This window comes from Athene noctua, chromosome 1 (genome assembly GCF_965140245.1).
Source record: "Athene noctua chromosome 1, bAthNoc1.hap1.1, whole genome shotgun sequence".
Taxonomy (NCBI): domain Eukaryota; kingdom Metazoa; phylum Chordata; class Aves; order Strigiformes; family Strigidae; genus Athene; species Athene noctua.
In genome coordinates this window covers 164243411-164264049 of record NC_134037.1, presented here as the reverse complement: position 1 = coordinate 164264049, position 20639 = coordinate 164243411, and the positions used below count along the sequence as shown (strand labels likewise).

At 34.8% G+C, this 20639-nt stretch overlaps 1 protein-coding gene across 1 annotated transcript in view; it reads left to right on the top strand.

Moving 5' to 3' along the window:
• Nucleotides 1-20639, top strand: part of HLCS (holocarboxylase synthetase) — a 126051-nt gene that overhangs the window by 31446 nt on the left and 73966 nt on the right. Inside the window, exon 6 of the mRNA XM_074903644.1 lies at nucleotides 13069-13340. Within this exon, the coding sequence (XP_074759745.1) occupies nucleotides 13069-13340 (272 nt within the window). The remainder of the gene's footprint in view (nucleotides 1-13068; nucleotides 13341-20639) is intronic.

Sequence of the window (20639 nt, the reverse complement as noted above, 5' to 3'; positions counted from 1 at the left end):
TTAATTTGGTGTTTTAGTGGAATGGTATGTATGAATAGCTAGCAATGATGAGGATATGTTTTGTTATCTCTGCAGCAACCATTTCCTTTTGGAGGTGGGAGTGGACTTCAGTCTTCTCCAAATATTTTTCAAACTTTTTTCTATCCTACATGATCCACTCTGTCTAATGATGGCCTCCAATTAGCAGTCCAGGAATAACAAATTAGACATTTTTGAACTACAGTAAACCTTCTGCAATTATTGCTCTCCTTACTGCTCCATACAAAACAATTTCTCCATCTGTGCAAGGATGTCTCTTCTTAGTAGCATATGATAATTTGCTGGTAGAACATTATTTTCTCAGCCACTGTCACATTCCTGATTTTGTGTAATTACACTAGCTTGACAAACTGAAAGTACACATCAAACTTTAAACTCAAAATTAAATAATAATTGCTTTGCTCTCAGTCTCCTTTTTCCCTGGCTATTACATTCAAGAAACAGAGACCCAAATTGTTCCTATTTAACCAAGGATGAATTAATCACTAGGTGTCACAGACTGAGTATACAGACTTTGTGGCTTGAGTTCATTAGCTTGTGTGGAACTATTCTGGACATACATTTTTAAACAATTTTTTTGCATTTTAGTACTGAATGAAGTAATCCCTGAAACTTTTCCTCAAGAGAATTTGTTTTTAGAAGTTAACCGTCTAGTTTGGGACTAATAATTAAGGGCCTTCAACAAAGGTGTTTCATATTTAATCAGTTAAAAGTTCATCTTTGGAGTGTGTATGTGCAGAGCTGATTTTCAGTCTTTCAAAAATTTTGCTTCATTCTGGTTAGGTTCTTGACTTTACAACATCTTACCCAGACTACACTTCTAGTCTTAGTCCTCATTTCTGTAAGATTCCCTTGCCTAGACCTTGGCTCTTTTTAGTATTACAACAGGGTTCAAAAGTTTCAATTCTACCACTTTCTGTGGTCAGTCAGGAGCTAGGAAATGCACAATAACAGCCATACGCCTTGGGAACTGGAATCCCCTTTCATTCACTGGCTGCTGAGCTGGAATGAAAAATTATGTTAAGCTCTACTGTTACTCCACTTAAAAGCTTTCATACCTTGTCAGAAGTTTGAGGCTTGCACTGCAGTCACTAACATTTTAAATAGGCTGCCATTAGTGCCCTTATGCAGCAAGCATTTACTGTTTGTGTAGTTTTCAAAAAGTAAATGTTGTATTTTGTTGTCCCCTTCAGACCGCTGCTCCCTGAGACATTTCCTTACATGGGTTAATAATAAATTTTAATGGGAAAAGTCTAAAGTGAAGCCATCTTCTTTTTCAGGTGTGCTATTCAGCTGAGTCTTAAAACAGTGCAAGAGCACGTTTCCAAGCATTGTGGTTAGATTTAATTAAATGAGTTCTCTTTGGGCTACATTCTACATGAAGTGTAACCATTTTGCATTAACAAATATTGCAAAACTCTGTATGACAGATTGGGTCTTCCCTCAACTCTTTTAACAGTAATAGAGCACAAATATCCCTAAGCACAGAAACAGGTGGTTATCCTCAGAGACGAGTCAAGGGAATCTGAAGTCCCTCAGCATAAAGAATGTGCCATTGTCAAAAATAGTCCTGACTGTATGTGCTTCTGTTGACAACTTCTCATACACTGCGTCGGTCTTGAGTCTGTTATCGTTTGGTTCTTCAAGTGCCTCGTTTCCCAAAGTCATTCTTAAACCCTGAATTTCGGTCAGGAGCTTCGATTCCTGCTGCAATGTCTGCAATACTGTAAGTTCTGTATACCAAACATGATGTTTTGGAGCACGAGCTAGTGGTGTATATGACTTGACTGAAGCAAACTCAGCCCTGGAGTAGCTAAAGGGTTTGTCTAGATCAACATTTGGCCTTATCCCTGTGAGGGTTAAGTATGTTGTATATTCACCTTTGAAGGACAAATTAAATTTGGTTTTTTCCCCATTTATCCCTGACAACTGCAGCATTGCTTTCAGATGGCTGCTCTCTAAGAAGGTTGACTCTGAAGTTAGTTCTTGAAGCGGCCTGGGTATCACGACCCTTACAGCTATAGTGTATGGTTTGCTTACTGTCTTGTTTTTCCTTTGAGGAGAAAAAATTACCTCTTTTGTTCTGAACAAGGTTTCGATCCCAGCAGAAGAAAGTAAGTGTTAAATCTGAAAGGGCTGAAAAAGGGAGAGAAGAATTACAATGCGTTAGAAAATGTGTGGCTAGGATAACTGTAGATGTAGCTTGGATCATTCATTTCTACAACCTAGCACTACAGTACATGGGCATGAAGATGGTATTTTCCCCAGTTTCGTAAGAAAAATTTATTAATTTGTGATAAGGAAGCCTCAATAATATTAATTTTCAGAGTTCTTGATTTGATATCTAAATTTTACATTGCTGTATATGTGCATAACATATTTTCAAAGCATGAAGCTTAACTTTTTTGATAGACTCCACTAAATGAAAAGCATTGGTTTATTTTCTTTTTAAATAATCCATGCTGTCATGCTAATGTTTTGGGGTTTTTTAGGATCCCTGATCAGCAAGCAGATCTTGGTTACAGTGAAAGTTAGTAGTTGTTGTCTTAATACTGGTTTTTATCTTTGGAGTAGGTATACTATAAAATAACATACCAAGCCTGTTCTTGCCATTCTAGCATTTAATTTCCAAGAAACTTATTTTCTTAGATTTTTTTTTTCCTAGGTTTTTTGTTGTTTATAAACTGTTACGTCAACCTGAATATGTTTTAGGAAGGATTATAAAATACATGATACATGCTGAACATGAGCTGCACAACTTTAGGGACAAAACTGTATTGTAATCTCTGAGTTGTGGTCCTTGTGAAAATGTGTTGTGGTTTCACCCTAATATTTCACAGACATTTCCTTAGCTCAAAAACCCCTACAGAGTGACAGAATTGGGAGTTCTTGCTCAGAAGAGGCCAAAATAGGTACAGCTAAAATCTTCTCATTCAAGTTTCATGCATCTTTGCAGTGCTAAGAGGAGAATCTTTGGCTCCTGTTCTAGTGTTTTGTATTTATGAACACTAAATTTACTCACATGTATATAAACCTGCTGAAAGGCAAAACAAGCCTGATGGAAAGCCTTAAACTAAGAATTGTGTATTATCAGTGCTAAGAAAAAATATTTTCTTAGGTTTTATTTACTTAACTTATTCTACTACTAATTCCAAGATTTTCAACAATTTTATCCTCAGTTTAAAAAAAAGTTTTAGTACCAAATAAAAATACTATTATGTGATAGCTGTTTAACAGAGCCAGTTTTACCAGCTGAATATATTGCATCTAATTTATTGCCCTATTAGCTGAGAACAAAATTCTTCTGTTTTTTTTTTTTTTCTAGTCAATACAGAATACTTTTGAGAGTAATTTAAAAGAAACATGTACAGCATTTAGGGTTAGATTTATGTCTTAGTTCATTCTTCTAAACATGATTTTAATTATTATTAAAAAAAACACTTTAATATGCATAATGTTCAGAATTTAGTGCAGAAGTGGAATGTCTTTTTCCTTCTGCTTGGTTTCTCTATACTTATTTTTAGCACAGTTGCAGGTATGGTCCATTTACTATATACTTCAAAAAAAATAACAACAGTTTTGTTACAAAGTAGGTGTCATGAAGAATTAAATAGTCAAACTGTACTTTATCACGCCTCTTTCTGGTAGGATAAATCAACACCTACTAGTCCTCTGATTTATCAGCCCTTTCATTGCAACACTCATTTTTGTGAAGTGTTATGTAGTGATGTTATGTCAAAGGTAGACCTTGTTCTTATTGATCTTTTACCCTCAAAGTCAGCTTTATAGTCTGTTGCAGCAAATGTACCCCAATTACTGTGCTATGTTATGATACCAGTTTACCTTGCATAGGTGGTCATATACTGTTTAACTTCTGAGATTAAAATCTATGAATTACTAAATGAGATTCTGTCTTGTAATTTTTAGTATCCTTTAGTGTAAAACTTTGTTATGAATGTTACTAAATTATACTAAATATGAGGGGGTTTTGATGCATACATTCTTTGTTCCTTTCTTTTTTGTGTGTGTGTTCGCATGCTTAAATGTAGTTATATGGTAACTTGTGATTACAATTTTTTGTAAAGTATGCCTGATTTAAAACGTGGTTAAATTCAGTCCTTTAGTGATTCTTGACAGCGCTGGGAATTCTGGAAGAGTGTTTGACATCTGAATATGGGCTGTTGCATTCAAAAGTTTTCAAATAAAGTTTGAAACTGGCTTGGCAACTGCTTGCAAAGGATTTAATACACATAGATTTAGTATGTCATCTTCCTTTGCTACCTGCGTCATAAAACCTGATTTATTTTTTTTAAACTGATACTGAACGTAAACCTGTTTTTTCAACTTGTGTAACATGTTGATGATGCATTTTTAATGTATGAGGAGTACTCATTTTGTCGTATGTGAATATGGAGCAAACTTATTCCGTGTAAATAAATGTCAATAAAGTATTTTAGAGTATTTTTTAATACATCTCTATTTTCTTTTGACATAAACCACAGATTTAATTTTAAATAACTTCTGTTTTTATTAGAAACCTTGCACAGGCCTCAAAGTCAGCACAAGCCACAGTAAATTAGTGCAACGTTATAAAATACTGCTTCATCAAATTAAGGAGTTTTTGTTTAAGTAGACTTTTGGCCTTTCACAATTGCAATATGGTTCTCTTTCATATGTAATGTGATTTTTTTTTTTTTTTTTTTTTTCCATATGCATGGGCGGCTTCAGGGTGATTTTTTTTTTTTTAAAGATATGCTTTCAGTTCTGGATGACGTTTAGCCTTTGACCCAGCCACTTTCTTACAATAAACAGTTTGTTGATGAGAGCAGCTGCTGGAAAGATTGCTTCCAGACTGTTCTGTTGCAGCTGAGTGGGGAAAAAAAAAAAAAAAAAAAGGCAAAAGCCGGGATGCACCTTACAGCATTGCTCTGCTGTCCTCCTTGTTCCTTCCCTCAGCTGTGGTTGGTGTTGAGGACAGTGCACTGGGGCCTGCTGCAGTGACCCTCATCCTGCGGCTGTGAAGGCTGTTACATAGGCAGGGACTGTGAATGGTAGTACTTTATCAAAACTGAGAAATCAAAACAAATGTGTTCTGCTTGGTGCAGTATGTGTTCACACTTTTATTTTTCCTAATTGTTCTATCCTTTTAAGAATTTCTGATACTTTCTTTGCATATAACAATAAAGAAAAAATGTGATTGACTCATTTCTTATATTTGTGTTGCATGACTGAATGACAGCATGTGCCTTCTAGCAACCCAATACCTAAGTGTAACACTGTGCTAAACACAACAGAAACTGAGGTAAAACTTGACATGAAGACCACTTTTCCTTTACATTGCTAGTTGATTGCTTCTTATCTTATTTTTAACCTTCTTGACAGAATTCTTTTCTCCACAGAAGGTAACATCTGATATATTTTTCATTAGTCAGTGAATTCTGACCTGGGCCCTGCTGCCTGTTTTTAGAATGAACTGCTGCACGTTGGATAAATTAATTTTCTGCCTACGTACGGCGCTTTTTAAAGCGAAATCTAATTTCTAATTCAAATTTAGGCACAGATTTATGAGCAGTTGCGAGACATGTAGACTGGGCATGGGTTGAAATCTAAGATGCTTCATGTTCAAAGAAATGTAACTGCAGTAAAAAGGAGAAGGGTACTTTGCAACACTTTCTTAAAAATCTTTCCTTTTTTTTGGACTAGGTATTCCACATATCAGTTGGCAAAATGGACCCACTTCTATATGTGACTTTCTACTCTCCATACTTCTGAGATGATGCACTGTTTAACTGTTCATGTAATGCAATACTTGTTTTTAAAAACACACTGAAGTGTGGAGACAAAAATAAGGAACTTGGTCTCTGGAATGATCTTTCAGAAATTACTAGCTTTTTCTGCCTCTCTTGAGAAAGTATATCGCAGACTAAAGTAACTACCCAAACCACGAGAGACTCCTAAAAATCCAGTTGGTTGTGAATTTAAAAAGTTACCAAACCCTGCCATCTTTCTAAATTCCCTTCCATATTTTATGCAATCAACTCATGTTTTGAACTGTATCTGGGTTTAGGTAATATAAAAAGATTATTAGTAAACTGAAACAGATTTCCTAGTTATGTAGTATCCTGAGAATGCATAGCAAATACCAGCCAAGTAACTACAGAAGTTCATGAGAACATGAAATGAGAATGCAACTTGGTTGTACTACAATAAAATCTTTATGAAGTTCTTTGGGGGATGGGGAAAGGAATGAGTAGAGAACTGGGGATTTCTCTCCTTCCTAAGGTTTTTATACTATGAGCTAAAACGCCAGTCACGAAAACAATGGCCTTCTGCGTGCTGAATAGAGTAAGATAGATGTACATATTCTCCCCTGACTCAGTCTAGAGGAGTGACATCAGCTAAAATGTGTCTTTCTATTAGTAAAATATACAAAACAAATGAAAATATTGTAAGTAATCTGAAGCTAGATTAAAATCAGGCAGTGGGGCTGCGGAGGGAAACTATCTAGCTTACTCAATTTTTATCTATTTCCTTCAACAAGGACTGAACTTCAAAATTAACTATAAACAGTATTAAAGAAAAGTTTTATTTATGATTTCTGAAAATGAATTTGAGTACTTTTATATATTTAAAATCTGATTTTGTATGTGTTGTTAATAGCCTTTGTGTTTTACAGTTCTGTTTATTCTTTTTGTTTCAGTTGTTATAAAATCCATCTACAGACACTGATGTGTAGTTTGGTAATGTTATTACATATTTATGATATCTGAACAGTATTGAAATAATGATTATGACTATCTAATGAAATCTCCTAATCTGGTTGTCTGGTTAAAGACACTGGCACATAAACACAAATTATACATCAGATATATACAGCTTTCCTAAATCCTGCTGAACTAGTAGAAGATGGCCACTACAAGTTAATTGCCAGTATTGTATTTCTTGGGAGAAAAGAGCAACCTTTCTCCCATCTTTGAGTATTTCTGTGGAAGAGGTTACAGGAGGTTTATTCTTCATCCTCTTCAGTTCCTCTGTCAAGGCTGTGATTGCTAAGAGATTATCTTCTTTCCTCATCTGATCTATCAAGCTTTGTGGTTCTTTTTCCTTTCTTCAATCTTTTCCTAAAAAGAAAGATATTGTACTGAGTTTCCCCACCTTGTACAAGAAAGTAATACCTTTATATGAATGATTGTGGTACTAAATTTAGTATTTATAAAATGTTTTACAAAGCCTCAGTAAAAGGTAATATGTACATGCTATGGTTTGAAAGCAGTAAGGATAGTATATAACTGCACTTTTTTTTTGCATCTTCTGTATATTTACAGAATATTTACAGGTTTTGGTGCCATTTAATTTTTTTTTCTTTTAAGCCTTTCTATATATTGACTATGTAGGAACATGCTTTTAAAATGGGCCTATGGTTGTGTTATGAAACTGTCATTACTTCAGATCTCAAAGTATGGCATTATTACAGGAAGTAAAAACACAGGCAGCATCAGAAAAGCATTTTGTGTGCCTCATTAGTCAGAAATGTCTGCCAAAACCTTGCCCTCTTGTGCTAATAGCTGACTTCTGCTGCTGGCCTCCTAAGTCACTAGCATTCAGGGCTGGAGTTGCCACTATAGATATGTTTTTTTGCTGGCACCAGCCTACTGCTTACTACCATGTTGGACTTCAGTTTGTTTCTGTTGGATTCAAGAGATGCTATGGAAGCTCTCCAGTGGCTAATTTAACACCTTTAAACTTGTACGGCTGTTGAGCAAAGCTGTGTAATACAAGGAGGATATATTTTTGTGTGTGTATTTTTATATTCAAAGGTTGAAATCTGATTCCACATGCCATGCACTCTTTATTAAAATGTTATTTTTCTATTAGTGCTATTATAGAATTCATATGAAATAAATACATTTGAGATCATACCTGAACTGAATAACACTCATTTGAAAAAAGTAAATTCAGAAAAAAAAAAAGCAGGTTGGCCATATTGAAGGCATGATGTCTATAAATGTGGTTATGCTCCAAATGGGCTATTCATCTGCTCCTCTAAAAGTACTTTATGCCTGTGTAATCTTCACTTGTTTGCAGTTAATAAACATATATATGTATGTGATCTAATCAGTACATCAACTGATAATATATGAATCGATGCATCAACTGCAAACTTTTTTATAGTACAGTAAAGCAAAAATAGAGGTAGTTCATAGGAAATTATTACATTTTATGCAAAGGAAGGAGAAAAACTGTTAAATCATGTTCCAGCTATGTATCCAGAAAGAGAATACCTGGCCTCACTTACTCAACAAGCAACACCTAAAATAGAGTATTATATTACAGTCACATATTGAGTCATCAGGTAGAGCATCAGTAGTTAAAATTATCTCATTTTTCCTTCTGAGAAAGGAGAGAGCTGACTGATGTATAATGTTTGTTTGGTTTATGTCATTATATTTTAACTTTCGTTTAGTTTCATCTCGATGTTTTTAATAGAAACCAAATGAATTTAGGCTGTGACTGAATTTTGTCTTAACAAAGAATTCCATTGATAGGTTTAAGACCTATCGTCAGAGCTTGGTAGAAAAGAGCAGCTCCCAGATATGCCCAGTGAGAGAGATACTTCCATATATATGTGAGTGTATATGAACATACATATGAAAATAAGAAAATACATCAGAATTATATATATAAATACAATGTAAGAATAAAGTCTTGGATTTGGGATTATTTTGAATCATTGTAAGTGAAAGTTTATGTGCTTTGTGTGTAAGTCTCATTGGTTCATAGAGCCCAGGTGCAAATAAAATCTTCTCCATCAGGAGCTGTAATTTTCTGTTATTTTATACTACAACAGAGAAGGGTCCATATGTAGCTGGTTTTTGTCTCCTACGTCTCCCATTTTTCTCTTTTTTTTTTTTTTTTTTTTTCCAATCTCAACCACTAAATAAGCATTAGGAAAATCTGAAACTAATGATTATGAAAATAAAAAGAAATTTAAACAGCAAAAGAAAACTTCTGTTACATAGTAGTTTCTTCACACACCTGACCAAACTCTTAAAATCATAGAAAGCAGATGTTAAATCATAAGCAAAATACAGCCTTTACTCTTCCTTTACGTTACAATTACCATGTAAACTTCAGTTCAACAACTTGCAGTATTTGCAGTCTTTGATACAGTGGCCCCTAAATAAACCTTTGTGCTGATGAGTGGAGGAGCTGAGGGTATGTAGTATGCAGTTGCTTAACTCTATTTCTATGAATTTTGTGAATTAACATCCACTGTATATCCCAACCCACTCAGAACAACTTCTTGTTCAGTGACACTTTCAGTCTGACAGTCAAAATTCTGCTGGTTGATCTGTTTGTCCCTGGGTACCAGATCAGTGAGGCTGTCAATGCTTTGAAATTCTGTATCTCTCCATGCTTCTGTCTAGGAGGATTTAAGTTGTGCTTTGGAGTGCTGTGGGAGGATTTGTTAGTGAGAAGTGGTGGGTAGTTCCTGTCAGTATAGTGCTTTTCTGCTTTTGGTGATTGTTTTTTACAATACACTGAAAAAATGTAGTGCTTTTACCATTTAAAATATGGGTAGAAAATTTTTCTTGTTATAAATATTAAACTTGTAGTTGATTATTTTAACTGTGAAAAGCTGATTATCTCTCTTGTCACCGAGTTGTTCAGCTGGCACGTCAAATTTCATTCTTACTTTAAGAAAGAAGGCAATACCTTTGCTTTAGAGAATATACATATAGAACAGTTTTACAGGAAATTAAATTTGCCTTGACTTCAGTTCTTCTATCCAAAACTGGTGCAGTAATGACGAGTAACAACTTCAGAATATTTTTGTGCCACCCTAAACCAAGTGTAGTTACTGTACTTACAATGTTACTGATAATATACAAAATACAGATTTTAGTATGACTGTATGTGTAAGTAGCTGCACATATTGTTGTCGGTGCCTGAATGTGTAACAGTTATGGCTTTTCTCATTGCGTACTCATTTAAAGTTTGTACCTGCATGGTTTAGTGTTCTGATAATGGTTAGGGTAGGCAGTGGCCGAGAGTTTGGATATTCTCTTTGTGTTGGGTGCCTTGCTTGACACACCTGGTCTGGTCCCAGAGGTGTGGAAGGCTAGACAGTTCCTGAACCAACTTTTTCATTTAAATGGCCACCAGAGGTTGCTGCAGAACGGCAGATGCGGCTGGCAATAGATTTTTTGAATTCAAAGCTGAATCCTGAATTAAGGAACAAATTGCACAGTTCAGGTTCTGACACGATTATATTCCTTTTAAATGGAGTTGAAGCAGAGAGTAACCATGACTTTTTATATATGTTTATTTTATTATAGAAAAATGCCCTGTGTGCCAGTATAATTGTGGGGACCAAAATGCATTGGTTCAGCATCCGTGTTTCTCTGACTTTGTGTGAAGGAGGTTCTTACAGTGAAAATTAATTTTTCAAGCATGTACTTGGACAGTACATGAAACTTTGCTATGTTAAAAATGTATTTTTAAGGGATTTTTAAAAATCAAATGCTATTCTTGATTATGTATTACTCATGTTTATATTTTTAATCAGCTCAAACATGTCTACATTATGGGAAAAATTAGCTTTATAATTATAGACATGTAACAATTCTTAAATGGTTCAGTATGTGTTAGAAACAAGAAAATTAAATCAAGAAGTAAACCTACAAACTATGGGGGGAAAATCACCTGAAAGTATATACTCAAGAGGATAAATAGTAGGAACTGTGTGACATATTTGTAATAATGTAACATCACACATAAATATATGCTATTTCTGTGGCAAAAGTACACCAGACTTTCTGACACACAGTATCAAGCACTTTCATTGTTTGTTTAGAATGTAATAATACTTTAAGCACCTTTATTTTTAAACTTAATTTCTGTTTCTCTAAGTCTGTAAACGCATCCTTATGTGAGTTAAAGTTATGTTTTTGTGTCTAGGACTTGCACACTCAATTATGCTAAGTGAATTACTGTGTTTGGAAAGCAATAGGAAAATGCACTTTCTGATTAAGCACAGTTTTTCCATATACTCCCTGACAAGAATGAAAGCTATATTTTTTCTAAATATCACGTACCACTAATAAGTTCCTCTGTGTGTAAAACAAGTAGGATAGTGTGTGAAGAATTTAGCAGCAGTCTGTCAAAGCTGTGGTATTACATTAAGTGAAAATACAAGTGCTTCATGCAGATCAAGTCAAAGAAGTGCTCATAAAACCCTTAATGCCACATCATCATTTATGATGCATATGCAAAAAAAAAAAAAAAAAAAAAAGGAAAAAACATTTAAAGCCTATTTTATCTAAGAAGCTAGATGGACAGAGTTCAGATGGAGCTTTAGAAAACCAAGAAATGAGAAGTAATTTCTCTGTAACTAAAATTTAGCTACTGAGTCACTCTTAGATTGTCTTGGGGCTTAGAAGCTAGTGGCTGATTGCATTTGGAAAGAGACTATTCCTTTCTTGGTGTTATGGTCTGCTACCCGTACTACAGGGCTGCAAACTAGAAAGTCTGCTGACATTCAGCATACAAAGAATGTCACACAAGAAGCAGTGTCCATGTGAAACTTGAGAATGTGTGGTTTCTGAGGATGGAAAATCTATAGAAAGGTGTTAGGAACAGGACCACTTTTCTCATTCCTTCTTAAGATACAACAGTGGGATTTGGAAAATGGTTGTAATTCCTTGGATAGATAACTATTTATGGAAGTTTGCTCTTAATTGTGGTTTGTGGGTTTTAAAGAGTTGGGCTGGAGCTCAGAGATATTTTGTTCAAGGGCAAGAGGTCTTAGTCTTGTCTTAAGCACTCATGCAGGGAACACTCATATTCTGGTTTCCAGATATGGCAGTCAAGGGAAGGGGTGGCATATATTTGGTAAGATTTTTTTAGTTTGAATGTCAAATATCTTTCTCTTTAAAAATTTGAGGGCAAGAATTGCTAGGACATCATTTTCAGTAGAATAGAAACCACAATTTTTTGTGGTTTCATATACATCATATAAAAGACCATGTTGATTCTAGAAGGAGAGCTCTTCGGAATTTAAGCTACACACGTATCAAAAAGAAGTCCTGGCATCTGTGTTCATGGGCTGTTAACTTACGATTTCTAAAGACATGGCAAACGTTTTGTATCAAGTATCTCAAAATAAAATTAGATATTTCCAGAAAGAGTTCTGTGAATGTGTAACAGTTGCATCAGGGGTGTAACCAGACAGGTAATAATACCAGTAATTCATCTCTTCATTTCACATTCAAAATTTTAGGAATTTCTAAGTATTCTAAGTATCTCTAAATAACCTAAGATAAATAAGATAAAAATCAAAGTTTTGATGTGTAGATATATAAAATTATATGTGTATGTACATGTATATTTCACATTGAAATATTTTGCACAGAAATGTGTGCTAGCTGTGCCATTGACTGCATACAACTGCATTTTATACACTGGTAGAATTTTCTTAGTTACGTGCATTCTTGAGTAACATGCTTCTCTTTTACCTAGCTAATTAACAGCCACTTTTGCCTATTTTTAAGGTAATAGTAGCAAAGCTTCCTTTAGCTGAAGGTATGAGCCCTTTCAGCAAGTATTCTGCTGAGAAATCAGTAAATGTTTTTGTTAGCTGTTGCTTTATCCTTCAGATCAAGCCTTGGCAATGAACTGAAGAACTTCCAGCAAAGAAACTTAGCATGTTGAAAAACCTACCTAATATAGATGAATGTGTGCACTCCATGCTTCAGTTATCTAGGAGAACTGCTGTTACTGGGAAAGATTAAGTCTAATTAATCTGCAAAGATGCTAAATCTCAAGTCTAGGAAGACAGAACCAAATAGTTGGGTTGGATTAGATCAAGCAGCAGAAGTTGACCTTTGAAGAGGAAATTGAGTTAATTTTCGTATTTTGAAGTAGAAGATGATTGCTTGAATAAAAATGTTCTTGGAAGAATGTTTGTATGTCTTTACATGTGATGGTCCATATTTCTATGCCTTATGTTATTTCCTTTGCCCACAGGAAATTCATCTTTCTTTTCTGAAATGGCTCGAGGGAAATGTAGATGCTGAAGGATTAAGAGCATCCAGCAAGGTGTCTCTTAAATTTGTTTCATCCTCTGAATCAAAAATGGAGATAACTCCATCTCTCATGCCAGTCATCACTGAGATGGGAAGCTTCTCATCAGAACATTTCAGCCTGAAGACATATCAACAGAATCTTCAGTCAAAGAAGCTTGGAAAGATTCTTCTTTTTGCTGAAGTTACCACAACAACAATGAATCTTCTAGATGGGTAAGATAGTGATCTAGACCATACAAAATAAGCTTTCTAATCTGGAATTCACAATTATAGTAACACACAGTATTCAGAAAGAAGCTTATTTCTCTTTGGTTTATTTGTTGCCTACAAGCTAGCCAAAGTAAAAAAAAAAAAACAAAACAAAACAACAAAACCCCCCAACTGATTATCTTGTAGATAGGACACAAAATAGAGATCTTTGTGTTCATGGAATATTAACTGATAATTTCTAAAATATTAAGCCATAAAGGGTGAGAAAGTATGAGCGTGACAGCTTTTTACTTGGCAGTAGAGTTTGATCATTATTCCTCTTGCGAAGCATGAATGTCGCCATAGGACAATTTAAGGTATTAAATATGGGTATTTAAGAGATCATATGCATTTTCCAGTACAAGTTATTTTCTAAGCTAGTTCTTTGACAAAAGTGATACCAAGTAGATTGTGGCCTTAATTTTAACATTACTGTTTTCTCTCACTTCTTTTACTGAATATTTCACAAAAATGCTCTTTAGTGGTTTGTTTGGGGGATTTTTAAACATTGATTAGGGTTATGCTAGACATTCTTTCATCATCATATAGATGACCCTTGTGAATGAGTTGTGGGATACCTTTGAGAAGGTAGCTTATTAGAGTTTTGAATGGGATTAAGCGATATGAAAATCACAGTTACTAAATCTTAGGTTGGAGTCTATGTACAAAGACTATACTGTTATGTTTCATGAAATAGTCTAATGGAAAAAACTGTCTCTGGGAAGTTGTTGCTCTTCAGGACAGATTATTCTCTGTGTATTTCTACCTGCAGCTATAACTTTTCTTGGCAGCTACTTTTGAGTATCAGTGTTAATATATCTGCAGAAATTGCAGATGAATTTTACTATTACTCTTGAAAATAAGCTAAGGAATTTTGTTTCAGATTTTTTTTTTAAATCAACATCATCAGTTAAATCATCTTGAATGTTATTGTAACTAATTAGTTAGCCAGCAATAATAGCTTTGGTTCTCAGCTAGAGAGCCTAAACTGTGGGACCAATATGAGTTACAGAATATGCCGCCTTGCAAGTAATAAAGATGATTTGTTTTAGAATATATGCATGCAAAATCTGCAGATGAGGATGCATTCTAACAGTACTAAAGTAAATCAGTTTGTAGTCTTACAGCTGACACTGATAGAATTTATAAATGATAATTTGTGCTAAAAATATTGCAATTTAGAGATAGTTGGAATCAAATACAAATTTCTTTTAATTCCAGACTATTCTCTGTGTGTGCATATATACTCAAGTGCACACACATTAAAAAAATGTTGCTAATTTTACCTCTCCCCTTCTCCCGGATCTACATCCTCATCCTGCAACTGATTTTGCAGTGGCTTTTGGACATAGACAGACGTGCTAGTTTGATAAGAGGCCACAAAGGAAAGAGTTATTTTATAGAAGCATTTTTACCATTTGCTACTTAATTTTTAGTATTCACAGCATGTTCAGTCGGATGGATTGAAAGCAGAAGCACTGTGAAGAAACGGACAAAGTGATAATTTAATAGGTCGAGACCTTTCTTCTCTGACAGTTGTTTTTGGTGGTTCTCAGTAACATTATTCATACATCTCAGTAAGATGAAGTATATAATTCAGACTTGTGTGAATTTACTTCGATATTACAAGCTAAATGGATTCATGTCTGGCCAATTTATATATGATTATATTACCAAGAAAGGCAGGGGAGCTAAGAGAAGTGGTCTTGGTTTTTCAGTGACTGTGGAACCTTTACTCTCTTATCTTTAAAGCTGTACCAGCAGAGTGGTCAGCACTCGGGTTGCTTTTTCACATTAAGTAGTCCAAATGTTTATATATGTAGGTCTTCAAGATTTTTGCCATCATGATGCAGCTCGAGTAGTCGGTTTTCATGGAAGATGTAAACTGGCGGTCCTGACCTTAAATAGTTTATACTGGGAAGATGAGCCTAGTCAGATTATAATTTGAACAATTAAATTTATCTTACAGAGTGACCTTGGTTTTAATAAGTTAAAATATTTGTCTTAAGTATTATAGTTGATGTTACTGTAAATACTTTGTTGTCATGGATAGTAGAATAATGTAGTCCATGTGATTTGAAATTCAGCAAAGTACCTTGAAACTTCACAGATGACAGCATTTCATAAATCACTAGAAAGTGATACAAATACATATTTGGTCATTATTATTGAAGAAAAAAGTTGTCAAGTTTTTAACGTACTTCCAAATGAACCAATATGAATTTGTTAAGATGTGCGCATGACACTTTTTTCTAATTGCCAATTCTGAATGAAAGGAAAGCATATCTCAGGAAAAAAGATTTTCTTTGCTTGAACAAAAAACATGCACTTACTAATCATTCATGATTCCCAGAAAAAAAAATGCAATACCGTGTTTATGTAACCATATATTGGAATAAGCACTTGTTACATGACAGACTCTCTTAGGGTCTTTCAAATTTTGCTGTTTGTGATGATTGAAAATATGATACAGACACCTCAAGAACTGAACTAGTGTGATTAGTTGTAAATTTAGTTAGTAAATTATAAATCAGCATTTAACTTTCATGACTTCAGATTTTGTTATACTTTTCCCACCAACTGAATGTCAAACTTCTGTCTCTCTTCCTTTCCACTTCCCCAAACCTTCATACCCCCCAAAAATTAAGAAGTGGAAGGAGAAAGTGGGCTGGAACTAATTTAATGGCTGAGCAACCTCACAGCAGAGAAACAGCCGGAGCCTAATAGGGGTCTTTGTCTGCATTTCCACCCTGGCTGGTAACGTGCCAGTCAAAAGTCAAGCAAGAGAAACAGGTGGAAACTATTAGACATGTCATAAAGTTTGAAAAATTGATTCTGGAGGCTAAGTGAATAGATTGAACTTGACAGTGTTGTCCTAAAGATTCTAAGGGAAAATTCTGTAGTTTAATTTGGGATCCCTTGATTGTTCATTAGCTCTCCAGATGGCAGGTCTTGCTGGTTTGCATATTAGCATACCCACTCTATTATCACTGGTGTACATTTATGTGTCCTAAGGTAACAAATTGGAAGTGTGAATTCACCCGTAGGTATCTAAAATTAAATGGCATTAATGTAATTGTAAAATAAAGATTTGTTTAAATGTCATATAGTTTTAAATGACCAATATTGTTTTTATGGTTTTGTGTTAAAAGCTTTTAATTGGAATCATTTGAGGCTATTTTTAAAAGCATTTCCATTTTTACTTCTTAAGATAAATTTAAAATCCTTACCAGAGATTAGAGGCTCACTTGTTTTTTGTCTGAAAGGAAATTATTTCTGAAAGTTTCATTTCAGAAATTTTGATGATGTATCCTAATGCCACCTGAACAGATTATCCTTGCTAGAAACAGTTGTTCTTTTTCTGTCTCCTCTCCTCAGACCGTGCCTGGGATTGCATGATATAAGATGAAATCATTATTTCTGAGGATGCATCTGGTATAGTGATATGAATGTTATATTGCAGAGACATACTTACTAGACTCACAAGACTTGAGATTGATAAAGAAATATTTCTAGCACACTCTAATTGGCTGGAATGGTTTCACAAGCATTTCATTAAAAAATAAATTAATTAGATACACATTTCAGTTCTATTCTTCACTGGCACCTTATATCCTGTTTCAATGTTTTAGTTGGCAGAAGTTTTGATTTGTATGTGATTAAGCCAGTATGTGATATATTCTATATGAAATGCCATTGTGGATCCCTTTTCCCCAATATTTAAGCAGCACAAAGTGTCGCTGTTAGAAAGAGTCTGACACAAAAATGGTGAATTTTAGTGCTAATGAAGGTATGAGTTAGCGAAGAGTAGCTTCATACAGTTGAAGGAGCTTGGAATGGCACTTCAGAGGCACAAGCAAACAAGTTGAGATTGACAAACAGTATTTTGTACTTAGTGATTTTTTTTTTTATTTTTTTTTTCCAAAACCTTGTGATGTTTTACTCTACGTAAACACAGTGGCCCGGTGTTTAGTCATTCCGCGCACCTCAGTGATCTCCCTTATTCTCTGTTTAAACCACATTTATTAAAATCAAATAAGTTGTGGGGAGTGGGTTGAAATGTCATTTGAAGATAGAAACTTGGCATTGACGTAGCCTTTGCAAAATATGTCATACAGTCAGAGTGCTTGTTTTCATTCCATCATCATGTGTACCTGTTTAAAGCCTCCCATCTCAGATACTTGCCTCAGAATTCTACTAGGACTGTAATTACAAAGCCAGAATTACTCTTCTTACAACTGTTGGTTCAACTTGATATTTTCTTAAAAGCTGTTAAAATTGTTTACTGCTTTTAATACTATTTTAGCTAGCTGTGTCTCATAATCTAGGCTCAGGTGGGTGGAGGAAGCCATTTTGCTGTAATAGTCAAAACCAGCCGCAAGCTGCGTCACTGACCTTGTGGTTTCCCCTCTTGAAGATGTATGGGTTGTTGGAGTACAAAATCTTCCGAGAGTAATCTTTGTCTTTTAGCATAGTGAGACTATCCTAGTATGTTAATAGTCTGCTATAAATAAATGTTTTATCACCGACATTAAGTTTGTAAAAATTAACCCCCTACACCCTTCTTCCTCAAGAATGCGTGCTGGAGAGGTGGAGTGGTGGGCAGGAAGGATGCTTTTCAGGAAGTAGGCATTGCTCTTGAATATTTAAAAAATGTGTGCTGACAAAGTGGTCAGTTACATTTAAATGGTGTATGCATTTTATACATAATATTTTCTACAGTTACATGACCAAAAGTATTTTATCAGTTTAGATACTTCTTTGTGCAGAGAGCTCTCACGATAGTTCATACTGCTTTTAAAAGCTTAAGTCCTTTAGTTTTGTTTATTAAAATGTAGAGTGACATAGGAATGCTTTGCTTGATGAAGGTCTGACCTAAAAAATAAAGTTAGATACAAGTGGTGATAGACCTGATTTTTAAGGAATTTTATGCTTTTAATCTACATCACCCCCATTTAACTTAGCCTTGAAATAATATCATCTTCCTTTGCTCTTTACATTATTGGGGTTACTATCTTTTAAACTTCCTTTTTTTTATTTATAGGGTTTGAAAGCTTTTTATTCTCAAAAGAAGAAAGTTAGTGCATTGGAATAGCTGCTTCCATGCTTGCTTTCCTTAAGCGTTTTTTTTATATTCGATTATTTTGTGCCTTCCTTTGGTGATAAAGGTTAGCTCAACTTAGAGAATATGTTTGTTTCCCTTAAATCAAATTAATTTCAACAGTAATTTTTGCTAAAAAAAATATTTTTAAATGTATATTTCATACTTCATTATTCCATTCACTTATTGGTAGTGTTTTGCATCATCCAGTGTTAGAGAAATCTGTCCTTCAGCCTGATAACAAAGATCATGCAGGAATTTTTGTAATATAGCCAAGAGTCTGTTCCCTTCCTTGCCTGTAGAAAGGGAGGAATTCGGAAGTTTTTGGCACTGATTTGGTTCTGTGCCATTCCCAGACTCTTCTCTGCAATACCATTTTTCATTACATGCTTGCTGAAAGATTTCTGTATTAGGATTTGTCATCTCCTTTGCGTCAATTTTCCGTGCCTTTCTTTCCACCTGTTGTGAACAGTTCTTGAGGGCGCTAAACAATTAGGTCCCTATTTTCGTGTCACGCACCTTGTGTGTCTGATTTTTCATGGAGTTGAAGGCAAAATATGTTTCTCTTTATTTTTTTGTTATGTAAAATTAGTAGATTTTCTTCCTGTTAATGAAGCGGGCCCCCCGCTTGCAGTTTCAGTCAGTGCAGGAGGAGGTTTGGTGTTCCCAAAGGGGATTGAGTCATAAAAAAAAGATACCCGTTTTGCAGAGCAATTAACCCACGTTGAACTCTTACAGTATATTGTATTACTCTGCTGCTGGAAGTTCCTGAACAATTCGCATTGTTGTATGACTACATACGTAGCCTTGGAGCCCTCATCATTTGTTAAATATGAGAGGAAACCCTGTAAGACTGCACAGTTAAAATGAGAGCTAGAGAATGGAAATGGAAGGGTTTCAGTAACATTTTTCTGTTTTGTTTTACACAGTGCTGTTTTCATGCACACGTTTTAAACAGACTTTTCATATTAAGATGAAAAAATGGAATGTTGAAGTTATAAATCATTTTTTTTGAAGAGGATTAACTTAAAGTATATAACATAATATATGTAATAGAATACAATATATCATAATAATATATAATATATTGTTATATATATTTATAATATTAATTACAACATTACATGTGTATTATTGCTATTCATTTTCTAACTCCGTGACTGTCAATTCTGCCTTTGAATTTTAACTTTTATTTAGTAAAAAGAAATCTTGCTTAAGGTGAAACTACCCAGAAGCACTTACAGATTAATGTTTGCACCTCATTCAGAAGGAGATTTTCATGCTTTTTCTAGTCATCATTTTGTAGCATATTGTTAAGTCAGTTCTGTAGTGTCAGTGCAAACATGTATCAGGTAGAGCTATCCTTGTATTCATCAAATAGCTTTCTGTGTGCTGGGAAAGCTGTCACTTTATTTCCACCCTTCCAAACTCAGGTCAGAATATAGTCTCTAATGAAGTCATGTGCTTTAATAAATTAAAAAGCTCAAAGACAGGCATGAGTGGGTGTAGGACATGACCCATTGACGTAAAAAGGGAAGGGTAAGGCATAGCAAAACTAGGTATGTGGATAATGTGGTCAGATGAAACAACCTCCCTGCCTCCCTAATTAACCTCACTGAGTAGCTCGGGGCTTGGACAAGTCATGGATCTGCATTTCTCCACCATACCTTTTAATTGTAATTGTTATTGTTATCATCCTAATAAAAGAATAAATTGAAGATGTTGTGTTCAAATAAAACAGAATAACAGTTAGGTATATAAGTGACTTGATAATGTGTTTGATTAATGAATTGCCCAGATATGTGGCTGAGGAAACCCCGGTTTAGGAACTAGTAAAGAATTCACTTGGCTGGGCGCTGTACATGTTTCTTACACTTGACCTATGAGGGAGATGTGCTGGAGATATTCAGCACGTGCAAGTTCCAGGCAAACTCGCTATTTTTTCAGAAAATGGGAATTTTGGAGAAGAAATGGAGCCCAGTATGTATTGCTTTGGCAGCTCCTCTGGCCATTACACTTGCTTTTGGTGACGCTGCGTAGGGCCTACCTCAGCCTTGGAATTACATCTACAGAGTAATTTTTGTCTGATCATTTTAGGAAGGTGATGGGAAGAATCACTGTTGTCAGCCATAGAGAAAAACATGCTGTGTGCTAGATTTTGA